The 22205-nt window shown below is 37.8% G+C and overlaps 1 protein-coding gene across 46 annotated transcripts in view; it reads right to left on the bottom strand.

Moving 5' to 3' along the window:
- CLASP2 (cytoplasmic linker associated protein 2) overlaps positions 1-22205 on the bottom strand; it is a 265828-nt gene that overhangs the window by 116833 nt on the left and 126790 nt on the right. For all 46 annotated transcript variants that reach the window (XM_048838896.2, XM_048838906.2, XM_048838922.2 and 43 more), the window contains 8 exons: positions 20049-20141; positions 19503-19648; positions 15514-15649; positions 11713-11783; positions 10370-10429; positions 7645-7722; positions 4278-4445; positions 164-219 (listed from right to left, as the gene is read on the bottom strand). In XM_048838896.2, the coding sequence (XP_048694853.1) occupies positions 164-219; positions 4278-4445; positions 7645-7722; positions 10370-10429; positions 11713-11783; positions 15514-15649; positions 19503-19648; positions 20049-20141 (808 nt within the window). The remainder of the gene's footprint in view (positions 1-163; positions 220-4277; positions 4446-7644; positions 7723-10369; positions 10430-11712; positions 11784-15513; positions 15650-19502; positions 19649-20048; positions 20142-22205) is intronic.

The raw sequence follows: 22205 nt of genomic DNA, 5'->3' as shown, positions 1-22205 counted from the left end.
AATGCATATAATAATGCAATTCTGTATTCGAATAAACAGAAAAATACAAAAAAAATCTTAAATTACAGCTAAGTCTAATTTAAAATAGGAACATAACTTTCTAGATGGTCAATTTATAAGACACAAGTCTATTTGTATGAATTGTATAGCAATGAGAGCATACCTCTGCCAGCTATACTTGCTGGGCTGGCTGTGGACCATTTAGAAGATAAAGGACGACTGAAAGAAAAGCAAATAATAACTATATTAGTAAGAAATGAAAATTACGAAAACACTTTTCAGTCCTTCATCTTTTTACCTCCATTTTCTGTTTCTACTTTCTGGAGTGTTTTCGTGTAACACACATACTATATAGAACGACGCATAAAGCATGCTCATCCTAATACATCATCTGCTTTTGCACATTACAAAATTAATTCCTTGCTATAGTATTATTTAATACTTTGGTGACTGCAGACATAATATAAACCCTTTAATATAAACTGCAGGCATACAGAACTATCAAGATCCATCCAGAAGCTTGAGGAAAATATGTTGGGTGCTGAAGGTGGCTCGATTCGGTTTCTCTTGCTTTGCTTTCCACACCTCCTCACACATAAACCCCACTTTTAAAAAAAAAAAAAAATCTCTTCTGAACCTACTCCCTGCTCCAACTCTTGTTCTACATTTTCTTCCAATCCTGCCTTGGTGAGTAGTTCTGCACAAACAAAATTTTCTGGTGCACTCCTCTCCCTCAATCACTAATTGTCAACTCTCTCCTCTGCCTGAGGCACACAGGCACAGAGTAAGGAGCCAAAAACCAGTTCTCTTGTTCTCAAGAGCAAGGAACACTCCCTTTATTAGTGCTCAGCCTCCAGTTCTGGCTATATGCTTCACAAGTGAGAAAAGGAGAGACTAAAAGACAAAAGGAGACTAGTAGAACACTAACAAAATGAGGAGACATCTGATGGCAGGATATTTGTTCATTGATTCATCTATAACCATTTCTATGTTAGGACACAGCTTGGCGGAGAAAAACACAAACAATAATCTGATGAGGTTCAACAAGGATAAGTGCAGGGTCCTGCACTTAGGACGGAAGAATCCAATGCACCGCTACAGACTAGGGAACGAATGGCTAGGCAGCAGTTCTGCAGAAAAGGACCTAGGGGTGACAGTGGACGAGAAGCTGGATATGAGTCAACAGCGTGACCTTGTTGCCAAGAAGGCCAATGGCATTTTGGGATGTATAAGTAGGGGCATTGCCAGCAGATCGAGGGACGTGATCGTTCCCCTCTATTCGACATTGGTGAGGCCTCATCTGGAGTACTGTGTCCAGTTTTGGGCCTCACACTACAAGAAGGATGTGGAAAAATTGGAGAGAGTCCAGCGAAGGGCAACAAAAATGATTAGGGGTCTGGAACACATGACTTATGAGGAGAGGCTGAGGGAACTGGGATTGTTTAGTCTGCAGAAGAGAAGAATGAGGGGGGATTTGATAGCTGCTTTCAACTACCTGAGAGGTGGTTCCAAAGAGGATGGTTCTAGACTATTCTCAGTGGTAGAAGATGACAGAACGAGGAGTAATGGTCTCAAGTTGCAGTGGGGGAGGTTTAGGTTGGATATTAGGAAAAACTTTTTCAGTAGGAGGGTGGTGAAACACTGGAATGCGTTACCTAGGGAGGTGGTAGAATCTCCATCCTTAGAAGTTTTTAAGGTCAGGCTTGACAAAGCCCTGGCTGGGATGATTTAATTGGGGATTGGTCCTGCTTTGAGCAGGGGTTTGGACTAGATGACCTCCTGAGGTCCCTTCCAACCCTGATATTCTATGATTCTATGAATATTCTATTACTCAAGACAAACATATACAGCTCCTAAGCTTTAAGCTGGCTGGCAGTATGGTAGGGCTTGTACTGTGCTGGTACATGACAGTATGGTGTACTGACACCTGTGTCAAGTTGCTATATTGCTTTTATAAGAAAATCTTTAACTGTTTTGGTTGCAAAGAAAACCTCAAATATGCAAGTACTTAAGTGATGCAGAGATTTCTATGCAAGTGCGCAGAGCCTGGAATAACAGCTCTGAAAGGTTGTGAATTGACCCATACATTTGATTCAGGAGATAATTCAGATGTCCAGTGATAATTTAAATGTCAGAATTAACTATTTCATTCCTCATGTGAGAAAGGAAATGGAGATCGCAGATCTGCACAATTTACTGGAAGTGACATCTCATTTTTGTGACTAGCTAGGTGGTGTTTGGAAGATACTGCCATTTATTTTAGCCAACTAAACTTAAGGAGCCAAGCAGAGCATATGGGCATATTCAGCCCCAGTGAGGGGGAGCCAAGCTCAGGAAGCCCAGTGGAGTTTAGTCAGGAGGCTCAATTTTATTTTGAACACTTGCACAATCTAATTTAATGTCTTTTTTTTTTTTAAATGACTCACATGGGTGAAGCTTATTTTGTGAGCAGAACTCAGAAGAGTACTCTCTGCAACTCCCCAAACAATTCTATCCCTAACTGCCACGATCATAAAAGTTAAAACAGCATAATCAGGAAGGTAAACTAGGTAAGTGCTGGTCTCGGAGTAGCTTGATTAGTATGTTGCAGATCTTCCCTTTCTGAAGTGATCTAATTAATTTAATTCAAATCAGTTTCCTTGTAAGATTGAAGGAATCCATTTACCAAGCTTTGTAAAGCTTCTATAATAAGAGACATGATAACTGAAAAAAAGAAAATATTTAGTTCTCAACTCCTTTGGCTACTGGATGAACTACACAGGACTTTTTTTCCATGGCAAAAAATTGTAACATTAATACTAGAGGCTAAATGGGGCGGGCGGGGGGAAATGTGACATTTAAAACTAAAAATCCTTCTAACTTTTAAAATTCTCCTTTTGTAGGTAATCAAAATTTCACATAAAAAATTTACTTTACAATCTTGGGAATCTATTTTAGTAAGGATGCTGGCAGAAGTAATATCACTTATTCACAGAACAATAGTGCCCACAGTATACTGTACAATTAATCTTGGGCCCAAAGGATCTGTAAGATTTATATTTATTTAAGATTCTTGTAAGTTAATAATGTTGAAAACCACAGAGAATCACATATACTGGTAAAAGGTGACATACTGATTTGGCAGACTCCCAAGCTCAGTGTAGGGAAGAGGGAAGTGAACAATCACAATAAAAGCCAGAGTAGTAACTTCAGGGTAAAAAGGTAAAAAAATCACTCATTTGTTTTTATTTCAACTGCTTTTAATATTCGTATTTCCTCCTCCAGCTCCCAACATTCCTACACAATTTACCTTAAATAGTTTGGGAGTTACATGGCTTCCAAAACACAGATATAAAGCTACTACCCAGCAACGGTAAGTCCTTTGATAAGATTCTATCTTATCCATAATTCAATATTCAGTCCACATGCAACCCTTCAAGTTTCATGAACTAATTACTAATGAAGTTCCTAGTAGTGATTATGCATTAGCTTAAGCAAAGGGTAAGCAAACCATCTGTGAATGTACATATTCATTGTTGAAGATACAGTGTTGCCAACACCATTTCCTATAAATTTCTATTTAAAAATGTTTAGATAATTACAAATGACATATTGCAGCTAAAATTTGGCATGGATAAAGGGAAGGAACTCAATTTTTAAGGCTACCAGTCAAAAGTATTGCTGCCAAAAAATTAATGTTTCAGTGTTTGGGTGGGCATGTTTTCTACTCCCCTTTGGCCCACAAACAAAATCAGTGAAAGCAAGTTAACTCATTTAGGAAATCACTTATCTAGACTAAGGTCTTGACAGTTTCGGTTTCCCAAAATTTGGCACCATTAGCAGATTGGTTCTGAGAACTGAAATGGTATATTTGTTTTCCATACAGATTTCTTTTGTAGCCTATAGAAGATGTGATCTAAGAACAGAACCTCGTATGTTCGGGATGTCTTCCATAATTTGAAGGATAGAACCACCACATACTACTCTTTCCATCACCACATGCAGCTTCTATTTATGAAGCAAGGCCAGTCCTTTTCCCATGAGGCTTCTAAATGAAGAGAAGGTGTACCTATTGAGGATAGCAGTATGTGTCAATTTCAGCTAAGTGCCAATTTCAACTTCATTTTGGCAATTAGAACAATACTGAAAAAGAAAACTGAAGCAGTACTTGAGAAGATAAAATTAACTCATTTTTGTTCATCATGGAACTCTCACTACTCCACTGTTCAGATGAAGTGTAGGCACATTAGAACCAGACAATTTTTATTCTTTCAAACTGGGAATCATTTGACACTTACTTGAGGCTCTCCTGTGAACTTGAAGATGACCTGTCTGACTGAGGGAGAGATGCTACACTGCCAGAATTCTTCAAGTAAGTCTGGAGACTTCTTTGATATGACGGCTCAAGGTTATTGTACAGGGCCTCTGCTTCACCAGGAAAGTGACTTCTAAGACCCAGGTAAGTCCTACAAAATAAAAGAATAGCCAGGTAGAATTGTTACAGGGTTTGTTTTTTGTTTGTTAATTTTTTTTTTAAACTACTAAGAAAAAATGAAAATCCAGCTGTGACACAGGCTAGAAAGGGTTACACAACTAGCAGGCTAACTGACCCAAATTCAACCTTTAGAAACACATTAAAAAAGTATGTAAATGGTAATTAGGGCCATTTCATGTTATATAGACTAGAGCTTTGAAATGGAAACCTGTATTGTTAGAGAATTAGAGGTAATACTAATTGAATGTGTTTACTTATATCTTGCTAATGTTAACCATGTAAACAGACAGTTTCTATTGATTCAGAAATCAAAAGGGAGTATTAACATTTAGATGAAACTTGGATGTGACAACGTCATTGCCTATATTTCACTTTGAAGTTAGTAGTAAACCTTCTATGAACTGCTTAATTAATAATTATCTTATACTAATCAATGTAGCCAACAACCAGTGATGCTTAGGAAAGAGAAGGTTACTTCAAAAGACTGTTGTTCACACAAGGACTGCAGGCTGGCAAAAGGCTGCAAAAAATCTCTATAAAAACTCTTGGGACCTGATCCTTTCATCTCAAATTTGCTTATGCTTCATTGGGGGAGTTTGGACCACAAGACTGAGATCTCCAGTGCAATCTGGATCACCCTGACATTGAACATTGGACTGAACCTATGGACTAATTCTAAAAGAACTCTGTACAACTCTAAAGCTCACCATCTCCACTACGAAATTGACCTAACAACAACATTCATGTCTGTATGTATAATGATCTTTTAAATCAGTAGTCTCTCTTTTCTTTGTTAGTAAATTTTAGTTAATAAGAAATGCGCTACAAGCATGTATTTGGGTAAGATCTGAAATATTCATTAACTTGGTGGGTAATGTGTCCGGTCTTTTGGGAATCGTAGAACTTTTCAGATGATGTACAAGATTTTCAATACACCTCATCATATTTGACTTGGCTGTCTGGTTGGGAGCCCAAAGACTGGGTTGCTTTTAGTGAACTGGTTTTGGCTTCTGGGTAACCAGTAAGGTACTGCAGACGCTGTTCTGTTGTTGGGTTGGTAAATCTAAGTATCAGAATAACCACCAGTCTTGGGGATTCTCTGCCCCATTCTTTGCAGTTTGCCCTAATTGAGCAATCTCAGAGTGGCTCCCCCGGGACCCCAGTCACACCAGCACTGAAATATGTGCTGAATGCTTTCCCACTAGCCAGGTTAAGGAGGCATCTAGCACGAAAGTCTGAACTAATCTTTCCAAAATAACTTCTGTCCTCCCATCACATTCTCTGTGAAACTCTTTTGATATTTCCTGCTCACTGAAGATACCCCAGAATACACCATCAAATATTAGCAGTCAATAGTATCTGTGATGTCACAGAATGATCCAGTTTAAGAAACTTTCAGTGAACCAGCAGAATATAAAGGGCTTTTCTCAAAAGGGAATGTTTTTTTAAATGTTAGTTAAGATTTATGGTGATTTAATTTTGCTTCAGAGTTTGCCTTTGAAGTAAATTATTATTTTGGAAAACAGAAGGTGCCTGAGAAATAACATTGAGAAATACTAGATATTGATTCTGCATTTTAAACAGATGTACTTTTCATGTAATTCAGAATTCATTGCACATTACCCAAATGTAAAAGACTGGCCTCGTGGCATTGCAGCAGTGGTCTGCCTTAACGGTCTACAGCCAAACTAAAGCAGCCATCAGAAGTGAATTTAGCCATCCCCAGTTCCATTTATCACAATCAGGTGAGGATTTCAAATCCTAACTGGGACCATTTGAATGCTAACAATAAGTACTGGAAGTTTTATTTTCACTACTAGGCAAGGTGGTACAGTGGAGAGGCTACAGGACTGCACTCAGGACACCTGGGTTCTATTCCTGGCTCTGCCACTGACCTGCTGGGTGACCTTGGGCAAGTCACTTCACCTCTCTGTGCCTCTATCAGGCAGATGGGGCTCATCCCCCAGCACAGGCAGTTCACCTAGGAGAAGGAAAACTCTGATTTCAAACCAAATGTTCTGTCAGGCCTGGCCAGCTAGTTTGTGAAAATTGTGCCAATCACACATGTTCCATGGGTCTGTACCACCACCGGCTGACAGGCAAAGTAGGAGTAATTTTGTCTTCCCTGCTCAGTGTTCTTTAAATGAAAGCAAAGAAATTAAATGTCACAAAGCTATGTTGATGCACATTATGTTCACAGATTTAATCTACCAAAAGAAAATAAACTTATGGTTCTTTAAGAAACTCTCACATTGCACACATCGTACATTTTTCAGTTTATATTTAACAGTAACTAGAAATTAAAAGTGTGTGCTATGTGAGGTAGTGCTGCAATAAGGATTTTAACTTTTTCACTTACTAAACTTTGAGTATTTAAATCTGTAAATTTAGTATCTGATGAAGGGTATTTTTGTGCATTTGGTTTTAATGGATTTGAAACAGATTATGAAAAGAGTAGGGGTTGAACACTAGCCTTATCCATTAATTTTCAGTTTTACTTCTTATACTTGTGTTTTATTCTTGTCTAACTGTATGACTCCATATGTGACAAGCAGTGAACCACCTATAGAAAAAAGCATCTTTTATAACAGAAAATAAAAAGCATTCTTGTCACAAAGAAGGGCAGATTCCAAGTTAAAACCTTGCATGAAAAAAGGTACCAATGTTAAATGGTCATTTTCATGCTACTTATATGCTTCCTTATTATATTTCAAAGGACTGTTCATTACCTTTATTGACAAAATATAGATGATAGGTATAATTTATTTTATTTTCTTGTCCCTGCAGAAAACAGGCATAGGAGGATGAGCAGAATTATTTTCTGTTTTAATAAAAGAACTGTTAGTTGTTCAATGATTTTTTTGTACTAATGGATGTAAGGGACCGATTAGGCAGAAATACTGATCCACAATACTCCTATTTTACTGAAGTCATCAGATTTTCGAAAACAAAAACCAGTAACTGTTCTAAGCTTTACTAAATTAGGTAGGGAGCTTTGCATGGAAACAAATGTTCATTTTGGTATTATATTAAATGATCAATTTCAACCAGATTATTCAGAGATTAACAGTTAAATACCTTAAGAATACTACAATACATAGACTTCCGTCCCCTTGGTATAAAATGTCGAATCTTTCAACCAAGGTTACAAGTTCACTCAAAATTCTTACTTTCTTGCCTCCACTCTTGCCTCAGCATCAGCATCATGAATGCCCTTCTTGATGGTTTCAACCAAGACAGTTGCATGCCTAGAAGACAAACATATCTCATACTAGTTTTTACTATTACAAATTTAATTATATCAAAGTAATTACATACTTGTTAATTCATTTTCTCTAAGTCATACAGAGTACATATACATTGCAATTAAAAACCCACAGCACCAAATTTCGGAGCTGGGTCAAATAACTTAGGCTGAAGGGGCTCAAGCTGTAGGGCTAAAATTGCAGTATAGACATTTAGGCTCAGGCTAGAGTCTGAGCACTGAGACCTGTCCCCCTCGCGGGGACTCAGAGCCCAGGCTCCAGCCTAAGCCCAAACATCTACACTGCAATTTTTAGCCCCACAGCATGAGTCAACTGACCTGGACCTGCTGCGGCTGTGCCAAAGGTCTTTTATTATACTGTAGACCAACCCACAGTGATCCTGATATTGGGCCTGGACCTTCCTTCTAGCAGATGCAAGTCACGAAAGGCATCAGAGCCATAATGACATAACAATCCCTTTTTAAGATGCACAGGTAGGCTGTCAGGCCCCAGCTATTCCTGCTTCGGAAGATGGAATCTGCTGACTAGGGCTCATTGTTAAAGACAGGTATGCTTGAAAGTACCTTTCAATTTTAAGGAGATGCATGTATAGTAAAGAAGTCAATATATTGAACAGTGATAGAAAATAGGCTAATAAACCCTTCTCTTATCTTGAATAAGTACAAAGATAAAGTGTCTGTCCATTGTATTCCCTAAAAATTAGTTTTTGAATAATCAGTCTTTTGAATCAATCAATCAATTACTGCAGAATAAAAATACCATACTACTGGATTGAAAATGATTATTTACTCAAAAATACTGTACTACTAGTTGAAAGCAAAGAATTCTCATTACTTATAAGTTATCACCACAGTATTAGGAAAGGATGATCTTGCATTTAAGTTATTGGACAAGGATTTAGGAGGTTAGGTTCAGTTCCCAGCTCTGCTACAGACTTCCTATGTGACCTTAGGCAAATCATTTAATCGCTCTGTACCTCAGCTCCCCATCTGTGGCAAATACTACTTTTCCTACCTCACCAGAGTGTTAATGAGGTTAAATACATTTAAGTCTGTAGATGCTCAGATACTACTGTGATTATGGTGATTAAGTACCTAGCTTAATATGTTTTATTTACATCCTTTTCTGACTGGATTTAAAATCACTGAATATTGTCAGTCAGTATGATACCTATCAAATACTGTCACAGCAAAATAGTGATTTTGTCTTTTCTTAGGGAACTGAGATATATTTTTACCTCTCTGATTCAACATGCTAGCAATACATAGTCTATTGTGTATCACTGAGTAAAGTGTAAAATATTTTCCAGCTCATTTTACTGTAGACTAATCTAGGCCACTGGTGCGTAACATACTTTTCCTTAGAAAAAATATTCAGTCACAGTATTTCCAACATCATGATCCTATTTTGCGCTCTATACAAAAAAGTTGTGTAACTGTTTAGTTTATTGGGAGAGAAGATAGAACAATCTTGCATCTATGCAGCCAAACACACAGATTGTACAACAATACCAATCTGGAAAGCACTTCTGGTAATAACAAGACTGAATTTTGTATTATTTTCTTTTCTTTCTAAGGTTAGGATTAAAATTCCAGAGACACTGTATCATCAGAACTTAATTTGTAACCATTATTTATTGAAGGAATAGTAATAATGTTTTAAAGAGATTACAGGTCCTTCTTGCATCCCCCCCCCCAAAAAAAAAACATAGCTAACATCTCAACAACCAAATTACAATTAAAATCACTAGAACATTGATTAATACAAACACTAATGGACGTCCTGAGTTTTCATAATCCGTGTAGGAAAGGCTACAAAAAAACATGGGCTGAGGGCAACAGAGGCCCCGACCACAAAAAAGGAAGAGGGAACACCCCCCACCCGCCAAGCACATGTTTGGACTATAAAATAAATGAAAAGCTAACTAACAAAAAGAAATACTTCATAAAATAATAAACAAGCTGTGTAGCTATATAGCAGATACCACAACACTGTCTCAAGCTGCAAGCAGTTGAGGAGGACCATCACTCCCTATATATACTTGTAATGGAGCATACAGATGAGTAGGTCAAAGGCACGGTCATGAGGGCATGCTGACAAAAAATTTGATGTAAAGTGCATGGGTGTGCACACATATGACATACAACACCTCTAGGGACAATAACTTGAAGAAAAATAGGTTCTCTTCAAAATACAGTTGTTTTACTGGAGCATAAATTGATGTTTTCATCACATTAATGCTAAGAGAAACAATAGCCGGGACATAGGTGAGAGGTTTTTCACAGGAGTGGGTGGGTGAGATTCTGTGGCCTGCGTTGTGCAGGAGGTTGGACTAGAAGATCATAATGGTCCCTTCTGACCTTAGTATCTATGAATATAAAATTTAAACAAACCTTTTAATTTCAGGTAAGTATTTGTATACCAGTTCTAAATCCCAAGGTAAGTTTAAACAGCAGCAATAAAACACTGATAGGACAACTCATAAGAGCAAATAGACTTTTACTCTGTATAACTATACTATTTCACAAATTAGTTAAGTGGTCTAGTTGTAGGATTCAAATGAAGGATTTTTCTTTTGAAATTCATTGAAAACTTTTCTAGATGACAAAAAGGAACACTCTGCTCCTACCTTTCCAGTGAATGAGTTTGCCACTCCTGCAGTAACAGGTCTAAAAATTCGAAGGAGCGTCTAAAACAAAATAGAAAAAAAAATTTTTTTAAACCTGCAGTTCTCTACTTTGCTGAAATAATAGGTGATAGCTTTGTTCTTTTTCCTCCTGGAAAATAATAACTGCATATAATAAAATATCTCACACTTAGCATACTAGGAAATTGTTTGGCTTCTTATGTTGTAATGGTAGAAAATTTTATTACTTTGCACATTGTTTATATTTTACCACTTATATGCAATCACATTACATTTTAAAAACCAGAAATGGTTCATATGACCACTTGACGTTCAACAGGCGTTACTACAAATACATCTGCTTTAACATGTTTAGCACAAAAGGCCCACCAGCTAAGTCAAATGGCAATTCCCCAGTGAGAAAAATCAACCACACCAAACCTGTTGAGGAGAAGGAGGTTGGTGGGTTTTTGACAAGACAGCAAGTCCTGTTCCTTGCTTGGTAGGATCATCTTTTGTAACAGTCTGTAGCTAACTGGTGTCTTATAAATTTAAAAGTCCAATCACCAACGCACTGAAAGATGCAAGGAACTTTCCATCTTTTTGTCCCCCTGCATAAACTTCTGACTGCTTCAAGTGGAGGAGGGTCTCTGCTACTCTATCCCTCCCCTGCTCCACAGAAGGGCAGGTCTCACTACTCCATTGAAGCCCTTCAGGGAGCTATAAGAGTGGGAGGCAAAAATCTATAATGCTTCTAAGCTGCCCCTTCCCCCATGAATAACCTCTGTGTCTGCCTCTGCTGCTGTTCACAGATTTAGAAAGTAGTGGCATTAGCACAAAAGTGACATAAATTTGACACATTCACGGTTGCTCAGTGGGTTCTGAACCGCAGCAGCAAAACTGACCAGAGTAATGTTAATTTCAGTCTACTGCTGCTTAGGAAATCTATGGCAGCAAAAGCACTGGAGCTCTGCAGTTTTGGAAAAAACTTTATTTATTTACATTTAGGTTCCATTTGGAAGGTTACTTTTGCGTAAAATAAGCTTGAAACTTAAAAAAAAAAATGAAAGCTTCAATTCTGCAGAAATTGAAAGTTGAGGCCCCCTCACATATTTGCTAGGAAAAGTTTTTCACTCATTATCAGCATGTGGACAAGTGGCTTACTTTGTTGAATCTCAATTATCTGTAGTGCGTGGTAGCATATTAGATAACAGATTTTCACATTATATCTACAGTGACTGCAATAAAAATATACTATTTTGAAGATAATTTTGCTAGTAGTCTATTATAAAATTAAGGAATACAAACTAACAGTTTTAATAATTTGTTATTTATAAAATACTTACCTCCTGACAGCAACTGATTTTGAAGTACAGTTGCTTGTTATTAAAGGTATGAGTCTGGGCACATGGGTATGCTGAAAAAAATCCATAAATGTTATAACACAACATAGCCAATGCCAAAAACATTCCTGAAATCAGAGTGCTAAATTTCAAATGAACATAGTAAATAATTTTTCAGCAACAGATAAAATAATGATAATAAAATATAGGATTTAAAATGTTAATTGTTTAATCCAAATTTAGAATGTGTGTAAAAGTACACTTTCCTAACTAGGTCATGAACATATGTAAAATTAAGATATAAAAAAAATCTAAGGAAAAACATTTTTGACCATAACCCAATTTTCTCATTTATGTAACATTTAGCCACCAAAAGAAACCTTTAAAGGCTCAAATGTACCATATCTGTTTCTCCACAGAAAATCTAAATTGATGTTGCTTCCATACAATTTCAGATATTATTCTAATCAACACCTTTAATGAAACAGCAACAGATACGACAGTGAGGTATACAAGTAAAACATTAAAGCAGAAAAGTAAATGAAGGTACTTTGGAACGTTTTATGGGTATCATTTTGCTAGAATCAAGAGAGGTCATTTTGTTAAAAGATTGAATTTACCTCATTGCCAAATATATAACTGAAGTAATAACTACATGTAATATATCTAGAGCCCTACCAAATTCATGGCTGTGAAAAACATGTCAAGGACCATGAAATCAGACCCTCCCCTGTGAAATCTAGCTATTGGAGGGGGTGGGGGAATGGCAGGGCTAGGGGTGCCCCAGCCGGGAGCTCCTACCATTCACCAGGCTCCAGCTGCTAGTCCACCAAGCCAGGGAGGGCACGGGACTTCCTCTTCGCCTGCATGGCCGCTCTCGGGGGGAGATCAGACACACCTTCCGGTATCTTACCCAGCTGTAGGAAGCTCTGTGGCTGCTGCCAGCAGCACAGGGCAGATCAGACCCACCTCCACAAATTTCCCCCAGCTGCAGAAAGCTAGGTGGCTGCTGCCTTCAGAGCTGGACTCTGAAAGCAGCGCAGTCGTGGAGCTTCCTGCAGCTGGGGGAGGTAACCCAAATGTGGGTCTGATCTCCCCCCTAGAGCAGCTGTGCAGAGCTAGAGGAAGTCCTCTCCAGCCTGGCCAGGTCTAGCATCTAGAGCCCACAGCATGGGCGCTCCCAGCACCACCTCGACGTCCAGGAATCTCCCCCAGCTGCAGGAAGCTGCATGGCTGCTGCCTTCAGAGACCAGTTTTGAAAGAAGGGCAGAAGTGATGGTGGCAATCCGATGATCCCCCTACATCAGCTTTGCGACCCTCCCCACACACACACACACAACCCTCTTTTGGGTCGGGACACCCCAGTTACAACACCATGACATTTCAGATGTAAACAGTGAAAACGTGAAACTGAACAATTTAAAACCCTCTGCCCATGAAACTGATCAGAATGGACCATGAATTTGGTAGGGTTGTAAATACATCCTATGTAAAAGTAAATTAACCTATTAAATGCATATGAAAATATTCAAGGCAGTGCCTAGTAAAGCATGCAGAAGTGTAGCATAAAAAGTAAACTGTTATAAATAATATAAAGACTGCATGGCCTTTTTTAAACTGTATTATCAGCAACCCATTCAGTGCATGGTATTTTTTTCCCATAGCTTGTGAATGTGACACATGACCATGTGAACCTCTCATAACAGCAGGATTCTTCTCAGTTTTCAATGCACTGCCTACTTTCAACATTAAAAATATAGAAAATTACACAGACATAGAAAATTCCAGAACAGCAACTGATTTGTTGTATTTTTCACTTAACATTGACTTTTAAAAATTAATATCAATTCATTAGTACTTTGTACTGTTTTCATCAATGAATAAGGGCATGTGATCAACATATAAGGCATGTGGTAATTAGACCCTACTGGGGAAGGAACATGATGTTTTAAATAGAGGCAACAACCTTGTTTTACAATATTTGGTCTCTAGAGCTATTTACATCATGACACAGGCCTTTCAGAAAAATGCATTACAGAGGAATTAGAAAAATGCACAAAATTATTTAGGTAATCAAATATTTCTGAAATACATGGAACATTGGCCTAGGGCTTCCTTTAAATTGGACTTCAAGATTGCATTAATAAGACAGCTTTAATGTTGTCCACAGATACATTTATTTTTAACAGAATCCCACTTCAACAGCTTAAACACTGGAGCCAGTGCTCAACTGCCTGAGCTAAGTCCCACCTCTCTGGTGGTGGAAAAGATTCCTCACCCTGATGTCCACTCTTGCCATGATCTGCTTCTACTGGTTTTCAAAGGGAAAACAGACTACACTAAGCACTGACAAGGCAGGGAACAGGAAACACAATGAAAGGGCAAACAAGACTGGAGGTGGGAGTAAATCTCCTTAAGCCCATTCAGTGACTGAAGCTGCTGCAGAATAAGTGGGATCTCTCACTAACAGCACAAGACACCAGTACCCCAGCATCTACGCTGGCAGCCAGCTGGTTTTTAGGAGGTGTTCGAAGTGTTAGCTTTGACCTATTAAGTCCTAAATAGCCTGGGACCTGCCCCGACAGATCACCCCCCCCCTCCCCCCCCCCCCCCCCCGGTACCCTACCGCCATGAATAATGTAAGTCAAGGTGCTTGACCCTTCGTGATTACAGAGACAAGCCAGAGGGTAGGGTGTTTTCTGTGAGGGTCCTTTGGCTCATTTCCAGTGTCTGGTACAAAAGAGCTCAAATTTGCTGACCTAAAAGGCACACTGCAAAAGCTATCTGTTTGATAAGGCTTAGGGGCACACTGGGATGGGAATTATTTGACTGTCAAATTTATTACCTGGTATGTTATCATCTGTTATTCTTATGTGGACGTAAGTTTAAGCACGGTCATAAGCTTTTTCCCCCATTAAATTGCTATAAGCAAATCATTGGTTATATTCACTTTTTGTATCTTACCCCCTGACACCTAACTAGCCTGATATATAGTTTGGCTTCTGTGAGCAACCAGAAATAATTTTGGGGTGTACAGACACCCCAACTCATGCCATTGTAACTGGAAAAACTACTCCCTCCTCCTCTCCCAATTGTGCAGTTAGACATCCCAGAATGCTCTGGAAGACCACCACCCATGGTCCTTAGCACAAGTAGTTGTTCCTTGGGTTCTAACAGACAGCTGCCCAGGATGTCCCAGAATACTCCATGGTTAGGAAGAGTACTAGGTGTGGATGCCACAGAAGCACTTGTAGCTAGTTAAGCTGAGTGGATCTCTAACAGTTTACAAAAACAAACAACCCCAGCTCCAGCTGTAGTGTGGATAAGCTCAGTGTAAAATAGTAAGTACTACTTGTAAAAGCTAAAGAGGGTCAGAGCTTTTTATATATAAACTACAGACAGTCCGATTTTTTTAATTTAAATAAAATGGATGTTTTGATTACTAGCGAATCCACAGTTTAATTCACTTTGCCATTCCCTCAATATAATGTTATTTCTTGGTATACACTTAACAGATAGCCCAGCCTCGCAAAACAGTCATGAAAATGCACTTGCCCTTCACAATTTCTCCTCGCCCTCCCTTTACCATGATGGTGGTGATGGATGATGAATAAAGACATTTTGTTCATCTGTCAAAAAAATTACTTGTCCAGGGCAAAACTTACAGTTCAGTCTTTAAAACAATGACTATGTAAATATGGAATATATATTAAACTGGCAACAGATTTTTGCTAGGAGTGACTAGCTGAGTAGAGTTACTTTTTATCAAACAAATCCATAAAATACCATCAGAGGAATACCTACACGAATGACAAATCTGATTGCAGCACAGCCAGAAGTTGCCATAACTTTGGCGCTGTTAGGGACCAGATTAAAAAGAGTAGGCACAATGGCTTCAGCCCCATGGTCAAACTTGTTTCCCAAAACTGTTGAAAGATGACTGTTCAGGAAATGAAATAAAATTAGTTAATAAAAATAATTTTATGGCCTCAAAATAAGAAATGGAAAGTTAATCACACATTTTAAAGACTGATTTTTCCAAACAATGGAATTCATGAACACCACATTGTTTACCTTGCAGACAACTTGAAAGTTTAAACATTAATAAGTAATTTTCTCTCTCAGACTTAGGCTTCCTCACAATTAAGATTACATATAAAATATCACATTTTAAAAACTTGAAGTTTAAATGTGTGCAGTTACTTAGGACTTACAGTGTTATTTTTGTTTCTCACCATACCATGACAGTATAAACTTGGAAAACAAAACATTCATGTGACTATTCTCAAGGACATAAAGCATTCATTGTAAATGCAATATATTAAAATTGAAATCTAAAAGTAATTTAACACAGTATTTATTCTAATGACATTAAGTGACATTTTGAGTTCACATAATAATTTATCCTGCCACAGGCAAACTATAAAATGTGTCATAGTTACCCATGCATGAAATCTGCAGTCCCTCCCCATCTCATTTATTCAAGGGTTGTGGCCATAAGTTCAGAGTAGATGATGATTTCCATACTCATAGCAATTTAACTCTCCACTGCTCAGAGCAAAGGTTTCACCAGTGCAGAGCAAATGCAAGATGCGCTTGTAATCAGAAGCAAGTACATGCTGAGTACCAAAGGGTTAAATAATGTATTTTGTGAAGACGCATTTAAAAGGAAGAGTGTCTGTCTACTCTGTGGTAAAATATGGATTTTTTTTTCTTAATTTGTTGAGAGAAAGCCCCCAGCACCACAGAAAAAAATGTTTATTTCTGTTTGTGCATCTCTGAGAATACCATGAACATTAAATTAGGGCTGTCAAGCAATTAAAAAAATTAATTGTGATTAATCGCACTATTAAACAACAATATTTATTTTAAATATTTTCGGATGTTTACTACATCTTCAAATATATTAATCTCAATTACAACACAAAACAAAGTGTACAGTGCTCACTTTATTTTTGAATACAAATATTTGCACTGTAAAAAAAACAGAATTTTTTCAATTCACCGCATACAAGTACTGTAGTGCAATCTCTTTACCATGAAAGTTAAACTTACAAATGTAGACTTATGTACCAAAAAATAACTGCATTCAAAAATAAAACAATGTAAAACTTTAGAGCCTACAAGTCCACTCAGTCCTACTTCTTGGTCAGCCAATCACAAAGACAAACAAGGTTGGTTACAATTTGCAGGAGATAATGCTGCCTGCTTCTTGTTTACAATGTCACCTGAAAGTGAGAACAGGCATTCGCATGGCAGTGTTGTAGCTGGCGTTGCAAGATATTTACATGCCAGATGCACTAAAGATTCATATGTCCTTTCATGCTTCAACCATCATTCCATAGGACATGTTTCCATGCCGATGATGGGTTCTGCTTGATAATGATCCAAAGCAGTGCGGACTGACGCATGTTCATTTTCATCATCTGAGTCAGATGCCACCAGCAGAAGGTTGATTTTCTTTGTTGGTGGCTGGGTTCTGTAGTTTCCGCATCAGAGTGTTGCTTTTTTAAAGGAGTACTTGTGGCACCTTAGAGACTAACCAATTTATCTGAGCATAAGCTTTCGTGAGCTACAGCTCACTTCATCGGATGCATACTGTGGAAACTGCAGAAGACATTATATACACAGAGACCATGAAACAATACCTCCTCCCACCCTACTCTCCTGCTGGTAATAGCTTACAGTGTGTATGATTGTATGTGTATCATACACATTGTAAGGAGAGTGATCACTTTAGATAAGCTATTACCAGCAGGAGAGTGGGGTGGGAGGAGGTATTGTTTCATGGTCTCTGTGTATATAATGTCTTCTGCAGTTTCCACAGTATGCATCCGATGAAGTGAGCTGTAGCTCACGAAAGCTTATGCTCAAATAAATTGGTTAGTCTCCAAGGTGCCACAAGTACTCTTTTTCTTTTTGCTTTTTAAAGACTTCTAAAAGCATGCTCCACACCTCATCCCGCTCAGATTTTGGAAGGCACTTCAGACTCTTAAACCTTGGGTTGAGTGCTGTAGTTATTTTTAGAAATCTCACATTGGTACCTTCTTCGTGTTTTGTCAAATCTGCTGTGAAAGTGTTCTTAAAATGAATAACGTGCTGGGTCATCATCCGAGACTGCTATACCATGAAATATATGCAGAATGCGGGTAAAACAGAGCAGGAGACATATAATTCTCCTCCCAAGCAGTACAGTCACAAATTTAATTCATGCAGTATTTTTTTAATGAGCATCATCAACAAGGAAGCATGTCCTCTGGAATGGAGGCCGAAGCATGGAAGGGGCATACAAATGTTTAGCATATCTGACATGTAAATACCTTGTGACGCTGGCTATGAAAGTGCCATGCAAACGCCTGTTCTCACTTTCAGGTGACACTGTAAATAAGAAATAGGCAGCAGTATCTCCTGTCAATGTAAACAAACTTGTTTGTTTTAGTGATTGGCAGAACAAGTAGCAGCACTGAATGGACTTGTAGGCTCTAAAGTTTTAGACTATTTTGTTTTTGAGTGCAGTTATATAATAAAAAAAATCTGCATTTGTAAGTTACACTTTCACAATAAAGAGATTGTATTTCAGTACTTGTATGAGGTGAATTGAAAAATACTATTTCTTTGGTTTATCATTTTTACGGTGCATATATTTGTAATTAAAAAAATCATAATATAAAGTGAGCACTGTGCACTTTGTATTTGGTGTTGTAACTGAAATCAATATTGAAAATGTAGAAAAACATCCAAAAATATTTAATACATTTCAATTGGTATTCTATTTAGTGCGATTAATTTTTTAAATTGCGATTAATTTTTTGAGTTAATGGTGTGAGTTAACTGTGATTAACTGACAGCTCTACATTAAATATATTTGACCACTTACATGTATATGATATGATATTGAAGTTCCTCATTTTACTTCTATTTTCAATCAATTGACTAGACTATTAAATGTAAGAGCCTGCTCCTGAAAATGCTACTGGGCACAGTGCTTGTTACCATGAGTAGTCGCACTGAAGTCATGGTAACAAGCACACGGGAGTAAGTGTTTTCAGGCTTGGAACCCAAGTTTATGAGTAAACAGTGATGACTGTAATGTGTAAACACATCCACTTTGGTTATCAAAAGGACTGAAATGCATAACTCAAATGATGGCTCATTTGTTTTGGTATAAGTGATTTTCTTTTCTATGAAAGAATTGCACTTATGATCTAAAGAGAACATAAACTTTGTCCCAACCTAAGTGAATATACACTGAAGGTCACGCAAGACTTCATCTGCTGTTCAAAAAAAATCATTTTGACAAGGCATTATCCAAATATAAAGCACATGAATTATTCTCAATAGAAAATTCAAATGAAACGCTAACATGACTATTAATATGCTTAATTCACAATACATTCATGCACCTTTTCAGAACAGCTTTAGTAAATTACTAAGTGTAAAAATATTTCATTTACTAAAATATTCCCCTGCTCTTCTATATAAACCCTCTCTTTTCAAGCTGATGTCTTATTCAGCCAAGGTATAGCATATCTTCTACATCATGGAATATACCCACAGTTACAATGAAGAGTGCTGCCTTAGATTATATGCATTTTTCTACAGCTTCAGATCCTGACTTCACTCTCCAAACAGGTATTGTACACAGGAACTCAACACAGATATTTAGCTGATGGTGCATTGGCACAGCTGAGACTTTTTTTTTTTTTTTAAATCTTGATGTTATTAGCCATATACCTTATTTAGATCTAGTGCCATTTGAAACTGAGGTCATACAAAACTAAGCAAGTACTTACGCTACAGTAATGCATGCTTCTCTAACCACCTGGGATCTGAGATCCTTAGCTGATAATTTAAAAGCTCCATCCAACAACCGTAGATGCTGGAAAAAGCAGTCATACTGTGCAGCTCCAGCAACAAGCAGCGACCGAACCTTCTTGAGCTACAACAAAATTAAGACAGTTATCCGGACTGCACAGACACAGAGGTTTTAAAATATGTAAAGCCTACAGGCAAGTGTCGCTACCTGCAAGGCACATATACATATGTGTGTGCACATAATTTTGTGCATACACACACTGAGACTCAGAAGAGGTCCTTTGGAAAAATTACCACTTAAACACCGTTAGAAATATATTTCTATATATATTCTGGTTATTTTTTTCAAACTGATATTGTAAGAATACACAAACACCATTTAAAAATATGAGAAACAATTCAATCTTTAAAAGTGTATCTAACATGAAAAATTCTTGAATTAATCTTAATTGTAAATACTTCACCATTTTGTGAAAGCTTTTTTAGAACAATGTTTGGACAATCTATTTGGATAAAAAACATACCGCACTGGCTCGCTGATCCCAGTCATGTTTATCATCTGAGAGAATTTCCCTGATTTTGTTTAATGTTTCTTCAAGCTCTCGACTAGAATAGATCTGTTTAAAAACAAATAAAGTGTAGACTTAATATTTCCATAAAAACAACAAGGAGTCCAGTGGCACCTTAAAGACTAACAGATTTATTTGAGCATAAGCTTTCATGGCTAAAAACCCCACTTCTTCAGAAGCATGGAGTGAAAAATACAGATGCAGACATAAATACACTGACACATGAAGAAAAGGGAGTTACCTCACGAGTGGAGAACCAGTGCTGACAGGTCCAATTTGATCAGGGTGGATGCAATCCACTCCCAATAACAGATGAGGAGGTGTCAATTCCAGAAGAGGCAAAACTGCTTTTGAAATGAGCCAGCCACTCCCAGTCCCTATTCAAGCCCAAATTAATGGTGTTAAATTTGCAAATGACAGTCCCTGCGTAAAAGAATAAATGGACACAAATCAGACATCAGGAATGGTAACATACAAAAGCCAGGGGGAGAACACTTCAATCTTCCTGGACATTCTATAACAGATTTGAAAGTAGCTACACTTGAACAAAACAGACTTCAAAGAGAAACAGAAGAACTAAAATTCATTTGCAAATTTAACACCATTAATTTGGGCCGGAATAGGGACTGGGAGTGGCTGGCTCATTACAAAAACAGTTTTGCCTCTCCTGGAATTGACACCTCCTCATCTCTTCATGTGTCAGTATATTTATGTCTGCATCTGTAATTTTCACTCCATGCATCTGAAGAAGTGGGATTTTTACCCATGAAAGCTTACGCTCAAATAAATCTGTTAGACTTTAAGGTGCCACCGGACTCCTTGTTGTTTTTGTGGATACAGACTAACACTGTATCAGCTATCCCGATACTTAATATTTCCATGTTTACCTGAGGAGAGAGACAACAATTGAACTATAATTTTGAAAACATTAAGGACAAAATTTCACATAGGCAGCTTGTAATGCAGTGTCCATTTTAGCACAATTTTTTATTTATATACATAACTGTAATTCAAGGCCTTCTAATACAAACGTTTAACATTGATTTTGTAATAAACATTTTATCTCAGGAAAGATTTCAGTCTCAGTCTATAGAACAAGTAAATCACCAACCCCAGTGACTTACTAATTTTAGTAATTTAATTTTTTGATTCAGCTACAATTCAACATGAGTGAAATGTTTAGGCAGTAGGTCAATATGATATTGTGTTTAAATTTCAATCTAATTTCCCAGTATGAATATAAAATTGTATATTCATTCAATTTATTTGAGCATAAATGTATATTTATGAATTGAATATTTATGAATATTTATGAATAATTTATTTATGAATTGAATATTCATTCAATTTATTTGAGCATAAGCTTTCTGAGCTACAGCTCACTTCATCGGATGCATACTGTGGAAAGTGTAGAAGATCTTTTATACACACAAAGCATGAAAAAATACCTCCCCCCACACCACTCTCCTGCTGGCAATAGCTTATCTAAAGTGATCACTCTCCTTACAATGTGAATGATAATCAAGTTGGGCCATTTCCAGCCCAAATCCAGGTTAACACACACACACACAAACCCACTCTCCTGCTAGTAATAGCTTATCTAAAGTGACCACTCTCCTTACAATGTGTATGATAATCAAGGTGGACCATTTCCAGCACAAATCCAGGGTTTAACAAGAATGTCTGAGGAAGGTCGAAACAGCAGACTGGACTTCTACATAGAGTGCTTCCGCTGACGTGCACGGGCTGAAATTGTGGAAAAGCCGCATCACTTGCCCCATAACCTCAGCCGTGCGGAACACAATGCCATCCACAGCCTCAGAAACAACTCTGACATCATAATCAAAAAGGCTGACAAAGGAGGTGCTGTTGTCATCATGAATAGGTCGGAATATGAACAAGAGGCTGCTCGGCAGCTCTCCAACACCACTTTCTACAAGCCATTACCCTCTGATCCCACTGAGAGTTACCAAAAGAAACTACAGCATTTGCTCAAGAAACTCCCTGAAAAAGCACAAGATCAAATCCGCACAGACACACCCCTGGAGCCCCGACCTGGGATATTATATCTACTACCCAAGATCCATAAACCTGGAAATCCTGGGCGCCCCA

This window comes from Caretta caretta, chromosome 2, assembly GCF_965140235.1.
Source record: "Caretta caretta isolate rCarCar2 chromosome 2, rCarCar1.hap1, whole genome shotgun sequence".
NCBI classification, from domain to species: domain Eukaryota; kingdom Metazoa; phylum Chordata; order Testudines; family Cheloniidae; genus Caretta; species Caretta caretta.
Note: the sequence above shows the minus strand (reverse complement) of the source record. Positions and strands in the feature narration are given on the sequence as shown.